A 23,389-nucleotide genomic window follows, 5' to 3' on the forward strand; every position below is an offset into this window, starting at 1 on the left:
TGGGCACATGGGTGCTAGAACACCTCTGCACTGTAACCTAATGAACCCATGATCAGGACAAGCATGTATCCTATTCCTATTGAATGCAACATTAAGATGCAAGGTATATTGAAAAGCAGTATAACCTTTCAACAGACAATGAATAGTATTTATTCTCTAAAAATGTAACATCCCCTTAATTTACGGTCTTGTACCATTACAGAGAGTGTCATACTCGAATATAATAAGTGCATGTAATAGATGTATGTCATAGATTTATTGATTCAGCAATGCAAACTTATAGTAGATTGACTTTTCTGTAATCATTCAGTGCAGAGGGTAATAGGAGTCACCATAGACAATATCTCTACATTTCAACACTGTCATCACTATGCATTGGCGTCTTTACAGGAGTCTGACATTAACCCTTTGCAATCTAATTTTGGATTCAGGGTTTCCTAGGGGGCTTTCTCTTTTTGCCATTATACAATGGCGCCATCTGCTGGCTAGAGACAGTACTGCAGTACGTGACATGCCGGAGAGGCCCCCGACAACAGAGCGGTCGGCAATATACAGTAAGAATACCCTGCCGGACGTCTCCCGACATCAGAGCTGCACAGGCTTCAATCAGAATGTAAGAAGACGTCAGACAGTGGATTGGAAAAGGTTAATAAAGTTAAGCACTAAACTTACGTTTTCACATAGGGATCAGAGTAACCGTTTGCATCCATTGCTGCTAGATGTGCACATCTGATAATTCCTACCAGGAGCCCTGACTTTTGGGAGCTGTATTTTAAGGATATAAGAATTCGCCCACGTTCCTCCAAAGATTTATCTTCTGTTTTATCTATCTGTGGGTGGAAACACAAAATGTTAATGACAGTGGAAATGAGTTGCACAGTTGCCACAATAAAGAACATCTAGGGAGAGATTTCCTTGTATCTACAGAGATTATTAAAGGTCCTGACATGTATTTAGCAGGCAGCTGATTTGTGCAATTTCATGTTATTACTGTTCTGCTTTTCTTGATATTTTGAACAAGATAATAATTAGTGTCGATTACTGTAAGTTAAAGGAAAATTGTATAAACAGAGATTGCTTTAATTGCTTCAGGCCATTTTATCTAATTCGCACAGAACAATAAAAACAGGAACCAGGGAAGAAAATGACCACAAAATGCCACGTAATAAACTAGTAGCAAAATGGCAAAAAGACAGAAGTAATAAAAAAAAAAAGGTTATCTTCATAATCAGCATCACAAAGTGTTCCACTTCAGGGATCCCATTGATATCAGATGTAATATATGGGGAAACCTGACAGTAAGTGTGTCTTCAGACGGACGTATGCACAATTGCATATGCTTCAGCAAAACCCATTTGCACCGTGAATGAGGCGCCTTTGCGCATGTATCAGGCATTTTACTGTACTTTTTTTGTGCACACAGGACATGTTCACATGGGTGCAGGACGCTCCCCCTCATGATTTAAAAGCCTATTAAGGTCTCGGCCAGACAAACAATTTCTTAGCGCATGAATAGCTGCGCTAGAAAAAAAACACAAATATCATGTGTAGAAAAATCACATGAACCTGTGTATAGAGCTGCTCTTTAAGCGCGGCTATTCATGCGTTTAAAAACAAAACAAAAAACGCTCGTCTGACCGAGCCCTTAGCCTAACAAAGTCCAGATGTGTTCCTTTTTTCACGGAATTGTGCATTCAGAGTGCATTTGCGCACCTCCCGTAGACTTCTATGGGGACTCTTGGTGAGCAAATGTGCACAGAAATAGAGCATGTCCTATTTTTTTCCACGTGTGTAAAAAAAGAAAGGAAAAGAACAAACCCATTGAAATCAATAGTGCATGATGCAGCCCCAAGTGTTCAGTTTTCCTGCAGTGCCATCACAGGCAAATTTGAGCATTACACAGTGCTCATTAAAATCCATGGGTGGTCTGCATAATGCAAGACAGCGTAGGTCCTCCAGAGCGAGAGAACTTCTTTGTAATTAATCTCTATTCTGTCCAAGAATATATACTAGCTTGACCCCCTCTATGAAATATGAATTGCCTATGAAAATGGGTTTTCTAAACTGGATAGCCCTTTTTAAATGAATTCTATCATGATGAAATAAATGTAAAAATATCAAATAATTCTGTGGAACAGGAGTCTTTGACATATGAGAACAACATGACCCTACGACCAGTCCAGGAAATAATCAAATTCTAAATAGAGACTGTCAGAAAATGTTAAATTATACCACCAAAAATAATGCATACACTCCGTAATAATGAATTGTATCCAGGAAGCACACAGCCGGCACATCTCACCCAGAAATATCAATAATCTTATACAAATTATGAAGAGACTTAACCCTGTGCCACCATACTTATTGGACCCCATAGATGAGAGTCCCAAAATCTGACAACAAATACTCTCTAAATTACACAAAATAGGTAATTCAAGCAGACCCATCATTTCTGGCACTAAGACCTTAAATCCCATGAAAAATACCAAGTTGCAGCTGTGCCCATCACCTAGGTGTACCCTGTAACTCAGGGCTCCCAACCCATGTCTCGACCCATACATCCGGAGGAGACATAATGCAACAGTACCAAATACTTGTTACCTATCCACTGGATGGGTGATAAATACATGACTGCTGGGGCCTCACTCACACCAATTTGGAGAACGGGGGTCCTGGGCCCCCCATTTCTCCTCATTGCACGACCATAATGAAGAGGATTTTGAATGGAGCTGTCATGCATACACACTGCCACTCCATTCTACATGTATGGGGCTGACAGAAACAGCAGAGCACTGTATTCACCCGTCTTTAACAGTCCCATAGACATTTAATGTAGTGGGTTCAAATATTCTAAAGCTCTGCTTAGAGTACTTGTAGTTACATTCAAAACAACACTGATTCTCTGTAAACTCTCTGTATTAGGGCTCCTTCACATGACCATGTTGTTACTACATATTTCAAGCACAGGTTTTGTAGGCAGAATTCGCTGTATCAATCTGCCATAGGTTTCCATGCTGCCAATCAGACTAAGTGAGTGAAATACAGATCGCAGCATGTTCTATTTTGGCACGTAATACGCGTGCATACATGCCAAAATAGCGCATGGCAATTGGTGCCATGCAGCAAGTAAGCAATGTTATTACATACTTGCTGCAGGCTGCGAGACTGTCACCTGAAGGCAGCATGCAGCAAATTAAGTTTTTGTGCAGCTGGCCTTAGGTTCACTACCAGAAGTTACTGGCTACTATGGATAAGTAGTCTTAGTCAACTCTTATTTCCTTCCATAAGAAAGGCATAGTCAAGTTGAAACCATTAAAAATAATTTAAATCTACAGCTGATTTATTTTTTATGGATAAGGTATAACTGCAGTGTGCGGAAGATGGCACTGTACTATATCAAAGTTTGATAAACTGGAGGAAGAAGTTTTTTAAGATGAAAAAAACTACTGCCCACTGATATTATAGAAATAACCTGCTAATACTTAGGCCCAATGTCCACGGATGGATTGGATTTGCGGACCCCCTGCGCGGGAGATCCGCAAATCAAGCCACCCATAAGGAAGCATGGGCGACCACAAATTAATTAAAGACCCGTTTAACCCCTTGAGTGGCACGCCCGGAAAATTTCTGGGGACGAGCTCCACTGCTCATAGCAACATAGCCCGGAAGATTTCCGGGCTATGTATCACTATGGGAGCTGCAGAGCACAATACCACAAGCTGTGACAGTGTGCTCTGCCTGCACAGACCCACAGAGAGCAGTGCAAGGGCTTTGAAAAACCAGCAGAAGATATTGCCGACATGTCGGCAATGTCCTGCTTTGTTTACAAGTTGCCATAGAGACCATCGGCTTGTCAGAAGCAAGCCGATGGTCTCTGTGGCAGGGAGAGCTGGTTGTTAGCTGTCAGAGGACAGCTAGGTACTAGCTCTTACAGCAGAGATCAGAGAAAACCTCAGATCTCTGCTGTGTTAACCCTTTACATGCTGCAGTCTATGTGACTGCAGCATGTAAAGGGTTGTCACTGCAGCATGTAAAGGGCTGTCACCATCGGACCCCCGGAATGTGATCAGGGGTCCTGATGGGTCCCTGTGGAAGTCCCCTAAAGGGACAAAAAAATAAAAAAATAAAAAAGTAAAAAAATTATTAAAAAAATAAAAACACTTGTCTCCCTTTACTTTGTAAAAAATCAAAAATACAATCACACATGTGGTATCCGTGTGCGTCGTAATGACCCAGAGAAGGAAGTTAATACATTATTTAACCCCTTAATGACATGGCCCCTTTTTTTCTTTTTTCCCCATTTCTTTTTTTCCTCCCCCCTGTTTAAAAAATCACAACTTGTCCCGCAAAAAACAAGCCCTCATATGGCCATGTCAATGGAAAAATGAAAAAGTTATGGCTCTTGAGACGCAACTGCAAAACTAGTTGAAATTCAATGATTAGACCATTTTAAAACACCTGCCCTGGTGGGCACGACAGGGTGGTAGGAAACCTGCCACTCAAGGGGTTAAATGCAAAAGTTATCGCTCAAAAAGCCGTCTTTTGAGCGATGATCATTGCGTCTAAATGTGGAGCCATCGTGCACTTTTTGTGCACTATTCGTTCATCACTGACTTTAAGCAAGCTAAAGGTCAGCAATGACTCTTATCAGCATCACTCTCTGAGTTCTCAGCGGGATACTGCTGATAATATTCTTTCAGCTGGTATCCCGCTCGGAGTTCTCAGCAGGATACTGTTAATAGCTCCGAAAACAAAGCAGCTGTCAGCCCTCCTGCTGTTGTCGAAGCTATCAGCGGTATCTCGCTTAAGAGGTTATGCAAAGTGATCGCGCAAAACTGTCACTCAACTGCCGTTTGAGCGAATTTTGAGTGATCATCATTCTGTGTAAATGGGCCTTAAGCATGTGGATTTGATTTGGTCCAGAAAACAAATCGCAGCATGATCCATTTCTCTGTAGAAAAGCAGGAGATTTAAACAAAAAAAAATCTGTACTGTGCATGTTTGACAGCGAGCTGTGCGGACCATACGCAGTACAGAAAACCCAGAAGTACAGAGGCCTGCCCGCACAGGTATGCAGTGTCATTGGCCGTGGGCAGGGTGGAATTCCGCTGCGGACTCCCGCACGCGCAAACCAACTCACCCATGGACATGTGGCCTTAGACATGCTCTGCAAATGATCTACTAACTTTCCACAATTAGGTTTCCTTCTTACAACTGTATTTGTGCGTGTTTTTTGTGCAATAGAAGGAGAATAGACCCCATTGATTTTAATGGGTTCATTCTCATTTCCGTATTTTGTGCGTGGAGAAAAAAATAGGACCTGCTTTATTTTCCTACGTATTTGCGCACCAAGGGCCCTATAGAAGTCTATGAAAGTTACGCAAATGTACACTCAATATGCGCGCAAATGCACAATGCGCTGCGCAACCCAGTGATAAAAAGAACACATCTGGACCTCATTAGGCTAAATAGCCTTTTAAATCATGGCAGGGGGGTGTTGCTCGCATGTAAATATATTGTGCCGAAGTGTGTGCAGTTGCGCATGCGGTCGTCTGAAGTCGCCCTCACTCCAACACATTTAATTTAACAATCACAGCTACTCTTGGTTGCTAACAGTCCCATATACATTTCCTAGACACTACCATCTACATTAAAAAACAATACAATACAAGCATCAATTTATCATAAACCAACAAGCTGCCTGCGTATGTGAGATTGAACGGCTTTCATCTCAAACACAGAGAAGCCCGTTGCCTATAGCTAAGATCTTCAGTGCATTCAAACAGCCAAGACTGAATCTAACAACTTTTATCACTGCAAAACATATTCTTCTAACAAGGATAGCATCTACAGGTCACTGGTAAGCAGATAGAAGGAGCTACTGCGAATACAAACAGCATGGTGATAGCAGCAGGGTGCCCACAGTGTGCACGTACCATCCGGACATAAAATCCGGAGAAATGATCTCCAACACGCGATTCATAAAGACAAAAAACTAAAGAAAATAAAGAAATATTCCTAGATTTATCTCTCCTGTACTCAGGATTGTGCGGATCAGAATTGGCTGCTCGCAAGAATTAGTAACTTGTACTTTCCCATGCAACAAGGAAAGATATGAGATTAAAGGGGTGTTCCCATCTCGGATTTTCATAGCCGGGATGGGGAACCACTGCCATGGTTACTGGCCACTTGGCTGGTGGAAAGAGCCGAGCGCTGTTTCTGTAACTCTCATTGAAGTGAATAGAAGCTATGGAGGCAGCCGTAGTTCAGCATGCTACACTGTTTGCGTAACTACCCAAGTTACAGTAATAGTATAGTATGTTCTGCTATGTTGTTTCCATTGTTCCCTTTCACTTTAATGAGAGGTACGGAAACAGGGCTCAGCTCTTTCCGACAGAGCGCTGGGTTTTCCAATCTTGTCCATGAAAGGCTGAGATGGGAACATCCCTTTAAGTTACCCACATCTTACCCACAAATATGGTCGTCCTGGCCCACCACAAAGTACTAGTGGGCCCAGGTTCTGACACAATGTTTGACTCCAAAGGTTCAGCATTAGACAACCCTATGTGGAGCCCATCACGTATTGCTAGGGACAATTTTTATTGGCTCTAGTAACAAATAAGTTTTTAGAATACATTATTAATATGATCTGTTACTTGTGTGCACAATAACAGAGTAATTTAAGAAATGGACAAGCAAAAGTGGACATATTACTATGTAGAAGATGTCCCCAGTAGGTAAACTAAAGAGATAGAATAGAGTTTCAACCAGTCTCTAAGAGATATAGAGATATTTCTATTTCATTTTTGGGGTAAGAAAGGGTATAGTTTACCCTTGTAGAGAGCATGTAGTAAGTGTGACAAGACTTATAAGGCCATGCATGCTCCTCTGGGAAATATGTATTGACTTGCAGGAATGCTAACTACTAATAGGTGGCGCTGTAAAGGCATTCATCCATCTTGTCATTTGCATATTTCTCAGAGGAGCATGCATGGCTTTAGATGTCTACTCACAGTTACAAGGTGCTCATCATGAGGAGAAATGAGACCCTTAGTGACCCACATCTTTAGGCGTTCACTAGCCAAGCCAGCAACCCACTGCTCACTGATGAGGGGCAAAACCCCCCAAACAGTCTGTCTATACATGGTTATCCTTTCCTTCTGGAGAAGACTCTGACTTTGGCTCGTAATTCACAGTTATTGTTACAAGGCTTATTAAAAGGTCTGACACTGACTTGCAGGAATGCTGCCTGCCAATAGGTGGTGCTGTAGAGGCATTGTTTTATCTTCCATTTACATATTTAATTTTGGGGAATATGTCTACAGTTGTCTACGGAAAATAACTTCTTACTTCGGTTTTGCCTATAGAAATGTATATTTTATGATTATATGTCAGTTTTTAATACTAGTTTCTTTCTCTATTCAAATCAGACAGACACACAGTTTTCTGTCAAAGCCCCTGGAAATTCTTCACTATATAAATGAGAGCGCTGCACTCGTTATCACATTCTGCTTTAATTGAAGTGCAGCCTCGCAGCTACAAGATTTAGATGGCTTTCTCAAATACAAACAGATTAAAAGAATATTAAAATATATTTGCTTTTCTTTTCACATGTCAGGAAGTGGGGTGACAAAAAGACTACAAGGAGCAACATCAAATAAGCAGGGGTTTGATTTCCTGGTGTCAATCTGCAAATGGAACTAGAGATGGATTCAATGGCAATGCTTCTAAAATGTGATAAGATGTAAATCCATGTATCCATTGTGATTATCTATCATGCATATGGCCATATTATGCTGCTGTTTTGTATGTCATAAGGCTGTCACAGAGCTGTATGAGGCCTCTACTGTAAACCTCCTTTGGGTTCATATAGATGTATGCAAGATTTTTTCCACTGGCAGAACATGGCAGTCGCTATGTGTCAGGAGGGTTAAGTCGGCACATTTTCCCGCACTTTCTCACACCACTGGCTGTAATGAGGACCACTGGCAGCATGCGTTCAGCTCCACCGTCTATCTGACTGCTCCGTCCTCACACAGCGCGTTCACGGTGCACAGCATTGTTTGCCTCCTGCATCCTCCTCCCCAGTCTCCTCTAGTATTCTTAGGAACTGGAATGAAGAAGGCTGAGGAGGATAGTGGAGAAGGCACACAATGCTCTGCACCACGACCGCGTTGTGTAAGGGGGTAAAAGAGTACCATGAAAAGGTACAATCAATAAGGCAACAAGGGGAGTTAAGTTACTCTTTAAAAAATGAAGGAAAACATATTAAATATTGAAAAAAAAGACATCATTAATTTGTAAATATTTTCTACTCAAAATTTGTTACTAGAATTATACTATCCAAATTGGCATTGTTTGAGGGTTAGAATATGTCTGTAAATTGCTAGTGCATATTGCAGCGACAGAGACCCGAGGCACATGCTGAGGAGATGGCGGGGATAGAGTTGGCACTTGTCACGGTGGCTCTACCAAACTCTTCCCCAGAGGGGTGCGCGTAACCTCAGCCAAGGCACCGCTAGGTCTCTTCCAGGCAATGCTGTGACAGCGGTTACCTGAATAAATGCTGTGGTGGGCTTAAATAAAGATGTCACGGGTGACGCCACTGTTCCTTAGTCTGCAGGATATCCAACATAAGAAGTAAGAAAGTCCAACTTTAGTCACTGGGAATGGGCAGTGACTGGAACTTTACTTTAGGAGGATATAACTCCACACACCACTGCAGGATAAACAGGTTAAAGATGTCAGGGAGGAGAACTCAGGATGAAAACGGGGCTGGAGTCTAGGTTATCTGTATGACTCCGCTCCTGGACACACACACTCCGGGACATAGGATGACACCAGGCCTACAGTCTAGGTTATCTGTATGACTCCATTCCTGGACACGCACACCAGAGGAGGACACAACGCTCCACTGACACTCACTTGCAGGCAGGTGTCTGAACACTGCACGTGCCGGCGCGCTCCTTCTCACTCCTAGGATAAGGGTCCTGGGGTTAAGTCATTCAGGAACCTCTCTTTCTCTTCCATCCTTCACCACATGAGGGTTGAAGGTACCCCCATGCGGTCTGCACTCTCATTCCACACACTACTGTTGAAGAAAATGGAACTCTTTTCAACCACACCTTACACTTCCATTCCTATGTGACAGGACAATTGGTTACAATTTCCAGACATATCCCAGACATTCACAGACACTAACCTCTTACATGCTGCAGCTGTGCAATACACATAAATAAAGACAAGAAAATTTGCACAGAGCATCTACATAAAATACATGACATGTATGAGTTATGGAGGGGTCAGATATATGTACTTTGGGCCACTACACATATGGTTATAACCCAGAACTCATATGGAGAGCTACACAGCATAGGGTTATGGGGAGCATTGTCCTCAAGATTGATTTCTATGGTGTAGCTCAAACTTGGATCCAATAGATACAATTAAAAGAATCACTTTTTTAGCATCATCTTACACCAATGTTTGAATGGGAAGGTCCCATTTATTCGTTCCTTTCATGGGAAAGGATCGAAGGAAAGGTACACAAAACAAAGCTGTCAATGTGTCACTTCTCTTAGACCCAAGTTTAAGTTGAGTTTTAGACATTTACAGTTTTCTTTCTACAAATACATATAAAGTGGATAACACTTTTTCCGTTACTACAATTTTTCAGTGAAAATTTTGGTATGTTTTGGAATAAGGAAATGTATCTCTCAGTTTTATCAATGCTGAAGCAATCACATTGTTTAGTAGTGTGCATCCAATTCCCAACGTGTGTGCTGTGTTGGAGGATATGATACACGCTACACTGCTATTCTGCACTGGTATACTATGACGTGGTATGGCAGTATTAGTGAGTGTACCCCAATGTGTTACCCCTTTAAGCACAACAAGGAAGATATAACAGTAATGATATGCATTGCGCACATTTAGGATACATAAAGATTGTGCAAACTGCCCGAAATGTACTGTATTGATATAATGCACATTGGCATGATACATGTAGTGCAACTAACTAGGCATTTTCTATACATTTCACTTTCTTAACTCGTCTGCAGCAATATTTTGCTCAAAAACTTGGTTGTACACCTAGACAATGCACCGAGCTCTTCATAAGATTATGTGGTGCATGATATCTGTGTTTTAAGTGTACTGCTTTTGGCTGAGCGTCTTCCAGATTTATGTTTAATGCCAATCCTAGTCAAGGTGCCTTTTGATTTGTTGTTTACTTAAACACCGGATTTTTAATTAGTAATAATAGTAGATTTTCAAATGTAAGAAAAAATATTTTAAAATGATTGTTTCCAAAATTTTAAAAAGAGAACTCACAGCAATGACAAGAAATTAAGGTAAAAATGGGTAAAAATAATTAACAACCACCCTCCAAAAAAAGCAAAAAAAAAGGGAGTACATTTATTTACTATGGCAGAAAACTCAGTGGTGGGAATATATCAAGGGAGGAAAAAAGTTACACATTTTGGTGCACACTTTTTATTTGTGCAAAAATGTGGCACTTTTAGAAATTCTATGTTGCTCTCGACAGTTTTAAAGTGGGCAAGGTTTGCTGGTGGCTTTGCATGGGCTGCTAAATTTACTATAATTTACTCAATAAAATGGGGGAAATTATAGATTTCATTTTCTGGCACATGGGCAGCCAAAGATATGTGCGCCTCTTAATAAATTTGGGGCATCTTACTCCAGCACATTTCATAATAAGACTGGCACATGAATCTCTAGTCTTTATATACTGTATTCCTTCAACAATTTTATCTGTAGTACTACATGGTAGCAAAAATTGGTTATCTCTATTATACTTCTTTTATGCCAAATCCACATTAGTTTAAGCATGGCTTACAAGCAAAAGCTTCACATCATCAACCTTTATGTGGACCAGCTTAAAAAGAAGGTTGAAAGGTCAATGGTCAAAAAAATTGGGGTCAGTATTATGTAGGTAGTAATAAATATCAAATTTTACCAACTTTATTTTATAGCAATTATGTTAATAGAAAGTAGAGCCTCATATTAGTTCACTGTAAAGTCTTTTTAAGGGCAGATTCATAGATGAGAGGTGTGCAAGTGCACATTTGCCTAACCCATTAGGCTAAATAGCCATTTAAATCACGGAATGTTGCGTGCAAAATGAATGTGCCATGCATGTGCAAAAAGTACAGTAAAATGTGCAGATTCACATGTAAATCAACCTCATTCATAGGGCAAATACATTGCACTGAAGTGTGCGTATTTGCACATACATTCATGTGAAACCGTCCCAAAGAATGGTGCAATTAACGTAGGTTCAGTGTGCGCTGATGTTTTATAATGTTTCAGTTCTTGGAAATTGATAATAACTAATTTAGTGCCACCATCAGGATATCATCTGTTTTTGAAGGTCCTCCATTCCAAGTGGCAACCCGGTTTGAAGTCACTGAACTATTATATCATAGAATTTCAAAATAGGCAATTGTACATCAACTCATTAAAACCCTACCAGTTGTAATGAGTTGATAAAAAATCTCCTGTAGGAGCCATCATCAAAAAGTTGCTATTTATCAATACATACTTTACCTGATACAGGCAGTCATCATGCGCTGGCAGTCTTATATAGCTTTGAAAGCAGTGGCCTTTTCATTGCTAGTAATAATATTATACCAGTGCAATTATTACTTATCTAGTTCTTCAATATAGATGAAACTTTAGTGCAACCCTTTCATAACCAAGGATCATTGATGCTCCTGCGTCCAGGTCACATAGTGCTATTCTGGTAGTCCCATGTTCATTAAATTATAACTTTTTTTATTTTTCAGGTGACATAGCTACATGAGAGCTTGTTTTTTTGCACGACGAATTAATTTTTTTCAATGCTACAATTTAAGGTACTACAATTGCATCATTTCGTATTTTTATGGCATTCATAGTGCAGGTCAAATGACACTTGTCTTTATTCTGTTGGTCAGTACATGTACAGTGATACCAAATTTATACGTTCTTTTTTAATATATTGATACTTTAAAAAAAAAAAAAACTGACAAAAAGAATTGTTCATAAGAATTTGCACTTGTGATCTTCTGACCACTTATACACTATAATGCAATACAATGATATTGCATTATACTGTATTTTAACAGCTTGCCTATTAAAGATGTGCCACTGGCATGCCTGTAATAGGCAAATGATCATAGCAGTCCTGGGGACTTTCAGAAGTCCCCATTCTGCCATGACACCCGGATGGCACTTATCGCAGGGGAACTTTCGGGACATTTAAAAGGTTAATAGCCCACTCCATATACAACATAGGCTGCAGACAGCTAAATACCTGCTAAAAGCATGGGGTTTGTGCAGCTAGGACGTATATAGTCCAACGTGTAACGCAAATGGGGTTAAAGAGTAAATTCAGATAAATGAAAATTATGCAAAGACCAGTTTCAGACAACTGTAATGGGACTGCAATTTAGTCTCCCTATCAGATGAGTCCGTAATAAGACTGTTTCAGGCTGGCTTTCTGTAACTGATAGGCCATATGCACGTTTGTATTACAGCCTCATGTTGTATGAAGCCATAATAGGACCCCCATTGTAGTGCCTTTACTGTACTGCTATACGTGGTGACTACAGTGATTAGGAGGGTATAATTTTACCTTGTCACCACCAGAAACTAGAAGTTTGACAGGGCCTGGATGGAGGAACGCCCCTGTCACACCGCTAGCTCCCAATTGGGTGAATTCTGTAAGGTCCTAGCTGCAGCGTGTGTAGTGATTTTTGCCTGCCCTGGAGGGTTAGGGATTAGTTTTTCCAGTTAGCCTTACATTCATAGCTCTAAAAGCAGAAGTATTTACAGCTAATAATGTAAGGCTTATAGTAAAACTAATCCCTAACCCTAACCCTCCAGGGCAGGGAAAAATCACTACACACGCTGCAGCTGTCCCTGCACTCCCTCAGTGTGCCGTGCAGGCATTTTTTTGCAAAAGCTGTGCCAGCTGTCAGCTCCATACCTGCCAGGAATTGCCCCGGTCACTCACTCATGGGGTCCGCTATCCGTGTGCCTCAGCCGCCGCCTCTGCCTCACCCGCCACTCCGACTCTTGCTGCAGTCCTCCTCCTGTGTCAGGATGCCACTTGGAGTATTGAAGAGCTCGCCGCTCCCAGCCTCTCCGGTGTCCTCCGGCGCCTCTGCCACCTGTGTGTGCGCCACCGCTCCCAGCCTCGCCTCTGCTGCCTGTGTGTGTGCCGCCGCTCCCAGCCCCACCTCTGAATGGCAGTAGCCAGTGTCCTTCAGCGCCTCTGCCTCTGGCTGCGCACCCACTCCCTGTCTCGCAGTTCTCCTCCTGCCCTGTTTGAATTTAGTAACGCCCCCAGCCAATCAGAAGCTGGGGGAATTACTAAATTCTTTGACAGCTGGTACCTTGTCACCACCCCTAACCTCCAGTGGTGACAAGGTACAATAATACCGATTAGGAGTTGACTTGACCGCGTGAAGGATGGTATATCCTATACTTTTCATGGTGAGTCACTCGCTAACTCATTACAAGAGTATGTGGGGTTGATGATGAGGTGTAGCAATGATGGGGAAGACAGCTAATAACCGTGCAGACAGGCACCTTGTTTTTACTTAACTAACTGGTAATATAGGGCATAAACAGTCTGCCAGTCTAGTGCACAGTCCACTTCAGACACCAACAGCAGGTATTCAGACAGTCTCTTCAGGCTACTTCTCCCCTCTTTGAGGTTAACACTTCCTCTGCTGGTAATTTACTTTTAGTTGAGTTTTTATTCACTCAGCACTTGGGCTTTCCTCACTCTCTGACCTGCTTTCCTTCTTGGTTGCCATGTTGCAACCACAAATGAATCATCAGTCTTCCATGGATCTAATGATGATCTCTATCTGGAAATTAACTTCTCAGAGTTTCAGCTTCTGAGTCCCGGTGTAGCAGCTTGTAGACCACAGTAGAGCTACCTGGCTACCCACCTCACTAGTCCTCAGGACTACCATAGCATTCAATGTCTTGGCATAGCAGCTTGTAGACCAAAGTAGAGCTAGCTGGCTACCCACCCCACTAGTCCTCATGACTACTGTAACATTCAATGTCTTGGCGTAGCAGCTTGTAGACCACAGCAGAGCTATCTGGCTACCCACCTCACTAGTCCTCATGACTACCATAGCATTCAATGTCTTGGCATAGCAGCTTGTAGACCAAAGTTGAGCTAGCTGGCTACCCACCTCATTAGACCTCATGACTACCATAGCTTTCAATGTCTGGTAGTAAGCCCATACTTTCCTCTGCATTTCCCTAAGCAGAGGCAAACACCTTCTACCTCTTCAGAAACTCCTTCTCTACCCTAGCCAAGTCGTTAGCTCCTTTCACAGACACTAAAAAATGGCATGGGACATTGGCTGACTGTTTCTAGAATTTTCTATCAAACTTCTAGCAGGCTGTAGGGCTTATACAGTGACCAAGCCCGAATTCACAGCATAATAATTGAATGTACAATATACTTGGTTTGCAGTAGATGTTCACGTGTGGGACACCATACATACACATCATACATCTTCAACAATACTGAAAAAAGTGACAGAGAATATTTAGTAAATTGGTTACACTTGTGCAACTAGAAGACTGTGCCCTTTTACCCCTGATAAACAGAGACGTTTATAGAATTTTAGAATGGTAGAGTTGAAAGGGACCTCCGGGGTCATTGGGTGCAACCCCTGCTCAATGCAGGATTTACTAAATCATGCCAGACAGATATTTGTCCAGCCTTTGTTTGAACACTTCCATTGAAGGAGAAGTCATCACCTCCCATGGTAACCTGTTCCACTCATTGATCACCCTCACTGTCAGAAAGTTTTTTTCAATATCTAATTTGTTTACCTTTCAGTTTCATCCCATTGCTTCTAGTCTTTCCTTATGCAAATGAAAATAGGGCTGATCCGTCTGCACTGTGACAGCCCTATTTGTAGATATTTGTAGACAGCTATTAAGTTTCCTCTCAGCCTTCTTTTTTGCAAGCTGAACATTCCCAGATTCTTTAACCGTTCCTCATAGGACGTGAGTTGCAGACCACTCACCATCTTGGTAACTTTTCTCTGAACTTGCTCCAGTTTGTTGATGTCTTTTTTTAAGTGGGGTGCTCAGAACTGGACACAGTATTCCAGATGAGGTCTGACTAAGGAAGAGGATGATAATTACCTGACGTGATCTAGACTATGCTTCTTTTAATACATTCCAGAATTGTGTTTGCCTTTTTGGCTGCTGCATCACATTGTTGACTCATGTTCAGTCTATGATCTATTTAGCATTCCCAAGTATTTTTCACATGTTTTGTTGCTTAGCCCATTTTCTCCCATTCTGTATGTGTTTTTTTCATTTTTCTTGCCCAGATGTAGGACTTTGCATTTCTCCTTGTTAAATACCATTCTGTTAGTTGCCGCCCACTGTTCAAGCTCTTCTAGATCTTTTTGAATACTCTCTCTCTCTTCCCTAGTGTTAGCTATCCCTCCTAGGTTTGTGTCATCAGCAAATTTGATCAGTTTCCCATCAATTCTCTTCTCCAGATCATTTATAAAAATGTTGAACAACACTGGGCCTAGGACAGAGCCTTGTGGTACCCCACTTGATACATTCTTTCACTTGGATGTGCAGCCATTTAACACAACTTTTTAAGTACAACCTTTCAGCCAGTTGTGAATTCACCTAACAGTTGCCTTGTCAATGCCATATTCGGTCACTTTTTCAATAGGTATGCTATGAGATACTTTGTCAAATGCTTTACTAAAGTCAAGATATACTATATCCACTGCACTTCCCTGATCAACCCAGTCGGGTTGTTTGTATAGGTGAAAGATGTGGGGGTCCATCATTCATATGGCATCAGTCTGGATGCCATGTTTTTCAGTGCAGTGATGCCAGATGACTGCTGCAACTGCACTGATAAATGAGCTAGATTGTTTCTCAGCTTATTTAATTGGCAGCTTTGCAGCACTTGACTGTCTGAATTGCTGCCAAACAGATGATAACAAGCATGAACATACACAGCTTTTACTATAAGATAAAAGTTTTCCTACCTATACAAATTTGGGCGTTATTGGTTTGTTTATCTTAACATGAACCTACATGGAAGATCAATCTTTGTAGCACAACAAGTTTTATTGGCCCACTGTATCTAAAATAAAAAAATGAAGCAACTTTACAGTTTTGAAAGTGTCCTTCTGTTTTGTATCTAGAGATCCTATGCACACCCATGGGTCTCTATGGTTACAGTCTACAAATAAAGCCTGTCCTAGTTTGCTCTTACAGTGACATTATCTTGCATTTGCCCTTTACTTCTTTTATAACAATGTTAGCAAAAAACAGGAGACGGTTGGAAGGGCATATAACTTCAGAATCAGGCTGCATGTTGCTGTATTTCTCATTTTAGAAGCATTAGAGCTATAAAATGGTTACAGTTTTTAACTGAGAGGAAAAACAGCTATTTTAAGTATAGTAGGAGTTAGGGCTCACACCCACTGGCATTTTTATTTCTTGCGCTGCGAGAGCAAGTGAAAACAATTGCCTCGCAATGCAAAAAAAATGCTTCAATATTGCCAGTGTTTTCAATTAGGCGCTGCCTGTAATTGGCTAAGCGCTCAGCCAATCAGCATAGCCCTTTCAGGAGGCGGGGATCCAGCCGAAGCACGTGTCTGAGCGTCGGAGAGGTGAGTAAAGTTTTTTTTTTAACCAGCTAGGCATGATTTTCAGGGAAGGGCTTATATTTCAAGCCCTTCCCTGAAAATCATGCTGCGGGGTTGCCACAAAATCACTGCTTTCAATGGGGCCGGCAGCAGCACCGAACCCATTGAAAGCAATGGGATAGCATCCTGGAGTTCTGCCACAGCTGTCACAGCGGATTCCTTCATCCCCGCTGTCACAGCTGCGGCAGAAGTCCGCGATATACTCCGTATGTTTTCAATGGGGCTAGCGTTGCTGACACTGGCCCCATTGAAAACACTGAGCGATATCACAGATTTCTTCTCTGCGATGTGAAGCTCTGTTGAAACATCGCAAATGAGTATGAAACCATTGAAAATCATTAGTTTCATAATCAACACTGTCGCATCACCGGGTAAAAAAAATCGCAGGAGTTTCAGACAGAAAGGAATAACTAACCAACATAAGACTAGCTCACTTATACAGTATATACTGAGGGGATAGCTATATCATGAATAAAATCGTCTGAGAAGCCCTTTAACCTTGACCAGGAAATGTCCCCCTACATTATTGTCAACACTAAAACGTACCATACACTTTAGCTCAAACATGGCTGAATCTGCCGATTTTGATTGATTGGGTAAACAATTTAATATGCATGGAGAAAGCTCAACTGTCCCTTAATGGCCCAACAAAGGAGGTGTATAGGCATGTTCAAATTCAGCATGCCTAATTCTTTGATGACAAACTATAACTTGACTTATTCCCCTACCCCTTGTTCTCACTGAAATAATAATGCTTATGTGGGAGTAGGGGGTGATATCTGTTGGATGAAAATGCTTGGCTGATTTTGGACAGACGAATCTAATTTCCTTCTATGATAGTATCACTGACTGGGTTGATCAGGGAAATGCGGTAGATATAGTATATCTTGACTTTAGTAAAGCATTTGACAAAGTATCACATACTACACTTATTGAAAAAAATGACCAAATATGGGATTGACAAGTCAACTGTTAGGTGGATACACAACTGGCTGAGTGATTGTACTCAAAGAGTGGTCATGAATGGCTGCACATCCAAGTGGAAGAATGTATCAAGTGGGGTACCACAAGGCTCTGTCTTAGGCCCAGTGTTGTTCAACATTTTTATAAATGATCTGGAGGAGGGAATTGATGGGAAACTGATCAAATTTGCTGTTGACACAAACCTAGGAGGGATGGCTAACACTAGGGAAGAGAGAGAGTATTCAAAAAGATCTAGAAAATCTTGCACAGTGGGCAGCAACTAACAAAATGGTATTTAACAAGGAGAAATGCAAAATCTTAGATCTGGGCAAGAAAAATGAAAACAGCACACACAGAATGGGAGGAATTGAGCTAAGCAGCAGCGCATGTGAAAAAGACTTGGGTATACTAATAGATCATAGACTGAACATGAGTCAATAATGTGATGTAGTAGCCAAAAAGGCAAACACAATTCTGGAATGTATTAAAAGAAGCATAGTCTAGATCACGTCAGGTAATTATCGCCCTCTTCCTTAGTCAGACCTCATCTGGAATACTGTGTCCAGTTCTGGGCACCCCACTTAAAAAAAGACATCAACAAACTGGAGTAAGTTCAGAGAAGAGTTACCAAGATGGTAAGCGGTCTGCAAATCATGTCCTATGAAGAACGGTAAAGGATCTGGGAATGTTCAGCTTGCAAAAAAGAAGGCTGAGAGGAGACTTAATAGCTGTCTACAAATATCTGAAGGTCTGTCACACTGCAGAGGGATCATCCCTATTCTCATTTGCACAAGGAAAGACTAGAAGCAATGGGATGAAACTGAAAGGGAGGAGACACAAATTACATATTAGAAAAAACTTTCTGACAGTGACGGTGATCAATGAGTGGAACAGGTTACTACGGGAGGTGGTGAGTTCTCCTTCAATGGAAGTGTTCAAACAAAGGCTGGACAAATATCTGTCTGGGATGATTTAGTAAATCCTGCATTGAGCAGGGGGCTGGATCCGATGACCCTGGAGGTCCCTTCCACTTCATCCCATTCATTTTTTTCCTGGTTAACATGATACCTGTATAACAATAATGCTAGTTTTAAGACTAAATAGTATTTAACACCGCATATTTTTTTCTGAGTAGCATGGGCCATTTTTGCTGTACATCCTAAGCCTACAGACACAAATTCTAATCATTGACATATATTCACTGAGTTTGATGATTGAATGGGAATAACCTCTAGTAAGATGCAACTGTTCCCAGTTACAAATGACTTGTCTTTATCTATTTGGCCTGTGTTTATGAATGTACAGCAAGCAATTTTCCGCTTATAGCTTTATTAATAACAGAGATGAAGACAGTAACCGGGCACGCTATTTATAAGCTACGCAGGAAGGAGAACATCATGTTGGGATTTTTTGCTTCTAATTGAAAGCAGCTAATATTAAGAATGGAAAATGAAACACGCTGCTTCACAATAGCTGTAGAAATCCTCCACAGCTTAAGTATAAAAATGCAATATTTTATAAATCTCATCCTTACAAATTATCAAAAAAACAGGGTAATGTCCAAAGGTGAGAGCAAAGGATCAAATAGGAACTAACTAATTGTCCATCCACAGGAACAACAGTCATAACTATCTAATTGGTTGCTGGGAATTGAACCTGGGTCCCAAATGTCCTCGAGCTAATGTAGAAGTGGTCATGTAAGGGGGTATGGTTGTCGCTGACTGTTTAATTGTTTATTTGATGTTCTGCTGTGTCAGAGATTTGTAAACTACTGTGCCTTTTAAGAGGGGAGGGTATGAGGAGGAGCTCACAAAGCAGGAAGAGGCAGGAATTAGTTAATCTGTGCATCTCATTATTGTTCCGTTCTCCAGCCCTTCAGCAAACCAACTGACTCTGTTACAGCCAAATATTTCAAATTTTGACTCATCAGTCCAGAGTACCTCCTGCCTTTTTTTGCACCCTAGTTCCTAAGTCTTTTTGTGCATAGCTGAGTCACTTGGCCTATCTTTCTACTTTGAAGGTATGACTTTTTGGCTAAAAATTATTCCATGAAGACCAATTCTGGCCAAACTTCTCCAAATAATGGATGGGCGTACTTGGGTCTCATTGGTTTATGGCAGTTTAGGGCTGATGGCAAAGCTGGACATCTGAAACTCATGTGCTTTGACATCTTTGCCTAGGGGAGACTTGGCTGTTAGAGTATAACTACCTTGTTTGTGTGCTCAGTCTTGCCATGGTGTATGACCTGTGACATGAAACTGTCTTTCACAATCTCACCTTTATAGCAGAGTTCCTTACTTGGTTTTAAACTTCCTACACAGCTGTTTCTGTTTCAGTTAATGACTGTGTTTTAACCTACATATGAAAGTGATGACTATCATTATCTGTTTGGTATAATTGGTTAATCATACACTTGACTATAATGCTAAAGACTCAGTTACTGTGTACAAGTGTACCTAAAATAATTGATGCTGTTTTGAAGGCAAAGAGTGGTCACACCAAATATTTGATTTGGATTTCTATTTTGTTCATTAACTTTGCATTTGTTAATTGACAAAAATAAATTATACTGTGGTACGAGGACTTACAAGCAATTTTTTCTCTGTTATTAGCCCAAAGGCTGAAGCATATTATATATTGTTCTGTTTATTACATATATATCTACCAAATGAAAAGTAGCTACTGTATACTAACTTTTTTTTAACTTCCCTTGGTATAAACGTAGTTGACGAAAAGATGTTTTTTTCTCTAACAAAAATATATCCAGTCTGCTATGCTATGTATTAATCCTGTCCTATGTGATACTAGCTGTAGCTGATATACACTGTGTGAACAGATACCAGGGACTTAGCAGTAATTGGAATTCACTTCTAACCCTCCTTGCTCTCCTTATACTCTCTCTCCCTCCCTTCACTAAACTTGCTAAGTGAAAGTAAAAACATACTTTCTGGTCTGTGTGTCAAGATGAACCAATAAGTGGTAACTTTTAGGCTGAATGTCCACGGGCGATGATGATAAATCACCAGCGGATCATGCTGCGTGAAGCTTTCCATAGTGTTGCTATGGAAAGCTCAGCGCCGGCGTACATGAGTGAAGAATCATAGCGATTCTCTGCTTGCGGTATCTAAATCACAGAGTGCTGCGATTTGTCGCGATTCTCGGCGGTGAGCCTATCTGTTAGATAGACTCACCGCTTAGACCTGTCAGAGCTCCTCCCTCGTCACCCGCAGCGGAATATCGCTAGCGATATTCCGTCATGGCCGTGGACAGGGGACCTTAATAAGCATGCCTTCTTAATATATAACCTACGTATGTGATGTAATAGCCACTCAGAGATTTACAATCACAGTGTTCCTCTGAGGGAGTGTCGACACAAAAATAAATTCATTTCCTACGTACCTGGGTGTCTCGTCTTAGATCGTACATCAATACTACTATTTTTTAAAGCATTCTGCATTTACAGCATTTATTCCACACCTGTCTAAAACCTTTGCATAGTACTGTACAACATGAAATCTTCCCGACATGCACCTCTGATTAGAAGATAGAAAGTAGTGCGCACAGAGCATGACACAATATTCTCTTCCTCTGACCTCCACTCTTGGGGCTGTACAGGCAGTTACTGCTGAATGTGACTGCTTCCATTACTCTGCTGCTTGTGTAATTTCTAACACTTAGTCCTGACCTTATTGACCCTTCCTAGGACTTGGTAAACTGGCAAAGTAAAGCAAGAAAGCAAGCTGACTGTGTGCACATATTTACTGGCACTTAAAAATCCCACTAAACTTTTATTTTTTAACTCCAGTGTTAATACTGGCTGATCTGATGTCTAATCTGCCTGGTGGACACCTGGCTCAGAACTCTAGATACCAAGATCAGTATTAAGCATATTGGGAACAGGCTTCAAGTCTCAGACGCAGTGAGCTGTGACCATCAGCTGCTGTCAAGTGTAATCTGCCTCTAGTCTTATGACAGAAGTTTTACCTGTCACTGTACCCCACCGCTCTATGATAATAAGGTGACTGTTGAGCAGTGATTTCTACAGAACAGGATGTGTCAGCCTTATATGCTCAGTGTAAAAGCTGCACGATATTAGGACTTTTTTTAAAATAAAGATAGTGACATGGAAAATAAAATAATAAAACTGCACCAATTGATTTAAAAAAAAAAAATACATTTAACATAAAAGCTTGATTTAAACAATAGGTCATTTCCTGACAATACATTCTCATTTGAGATGAAAACTGACATTGTATGTATTGTTGTTGCTAACCAACCAAGGTTTTGTGAAGAACAACGTTCCAAAGCTTTGTGAAGATCCTTGAGGAACTGAAAGCTACTACTGTCTATAGAGGTACAGTTGTAAAGAGCGGAAATTGTCATTTTGTGCACAGCTAATACCACAGATACAGCTTTACCACACTATACTAAATGACAAACTCGGCTTTGCTAGATCTGTATTTTTGGACCAGTGAATGTTATTTGCTGCACCTATAGAGAACATCACTTTTTTTACTTGCAGTATATTAACCAAGGTCTTTAAATAGCGTAACCATAAAAGCCTCTAGCTACTGCATAGATCGCCAGCATTACTGTCATATCTTACTACTATACATGCATATATGTTCTAGAATTGCTGTATATAGAAATCCCTAATATAGAAATATAAATTGACTTATTGCCTCATTTTGTAATGCTGCCTGAATCTTTATACCATTTACATTATTACATCTTTTTGGCTTAGACTTTATATTCCTTTACATTGCACATGACATCTAATCTACCATATGATTATCTCAAGGCATGGTGCCAAAATGAAGGGCAGCATATGATTAGTGGCTCCTACAGTTGTAAGGGGGTCATGTTAAAAACTATAGAAAGCCTTAGGTATGTGGTAACAACTCTGTTATGTCATCTACTTTGTTGTATGGAGAAACTCTGACCTCTAGTGGTCATTCAGTGTTATTATTCTGATTATAGTATTATAATATTGTATTGTTCCTGACTGGCTGCAGAGGGACATGTGGGAGCAGACTGATCTTGGGCGTATGCATGCTCTATAAAAACAAATGTACCCAGTGTCGGGCGTAATTGCACTCTTGCAGAGAGGAAGCTTTGGGAGGTAGTTGGGATTCAGAACCAGGCCCTCTGGCAGAGCCTCACATACAAGAGTCAGCATCCAATCTGTGTGATTCTGAGGAGAAGCAGCTGGAGAAGGGAGAACCCCTATGGACGCAAAAATATAGCTACTGAGATACTCTGATACAGGCCGCTGCCTCATGTCCCACCGCTGATAGAATTAAGAGCAAGAGAAACCCTGTGCACCCCGGCAGATTGATACATGTTACTACTGCAGCCAATCACTAGTGACAACAGTGACCTTCTATAGCCAGTGATTGGCTGAAGCAGTCACATGTTCTGGTCAGCTGCAAACAGGACATACAGAGTGGTTGTGGAACATAATGGGAAAACCCCTTTAACCCCTTCCCGCTCCAGGGCGTAAGTTTACGTCCTGGCAGCAAGCTACTTCCCGCAACAGGGCATAAACTTACGTCCTGGGGATAGCGCCAGGTCACTTATGATCTCGCGTTATCCCGCAGCGGGAGCCGGCTGTCAGTCATAGCCGGTCTTCCGCTGCAACAGCGGGGGTGCATCAGAGATGCGCCCCCCGCTGTTAACCCCTTCCCATGAGAGGGGTT

At 41.2% G+C, this 23,389-nt stretch overlaps 1 protein-coding gene across 1 annotated transcript in view; it reads right to left on the reverse strand.

Moving 5' to 3' along the window:
• Positions 1 to 23,389, reverse strand: part of DOC2B (double C2 domain beta) — a 613,986-nt gene that overhangs the window by 71,897 nt on the left and 518,700 nt on the right. The window contains exon 6 of the mRNA XM_066575887.1: positions 673 to 830. Within this exon, the coding sequence (XP_066431984.1) occupies positions 673 to 830 (158 nt within the window). The remainder of the gene's footprint in view (positions 1 to 672; positions 831 to 23,389) is intronic.

This window comes from Eleutherodactylus coqui, chromosome 1, assembly GCF_035609145.1.
Source record: "Eleutherodactylus coqui strain aEleCoq1 chromosome 1, aEleCoq1.hap1, whole genome shotgun sequence".
In the NCBI taxonomy this organism is placed as follows: domain Eukaryota; kingdom Metazoa; phylum Chordata; class Amphibia; order Anura; family Eleutherodactylidae; genus Eleutherodactylus; species Eleutherodactylus coqui.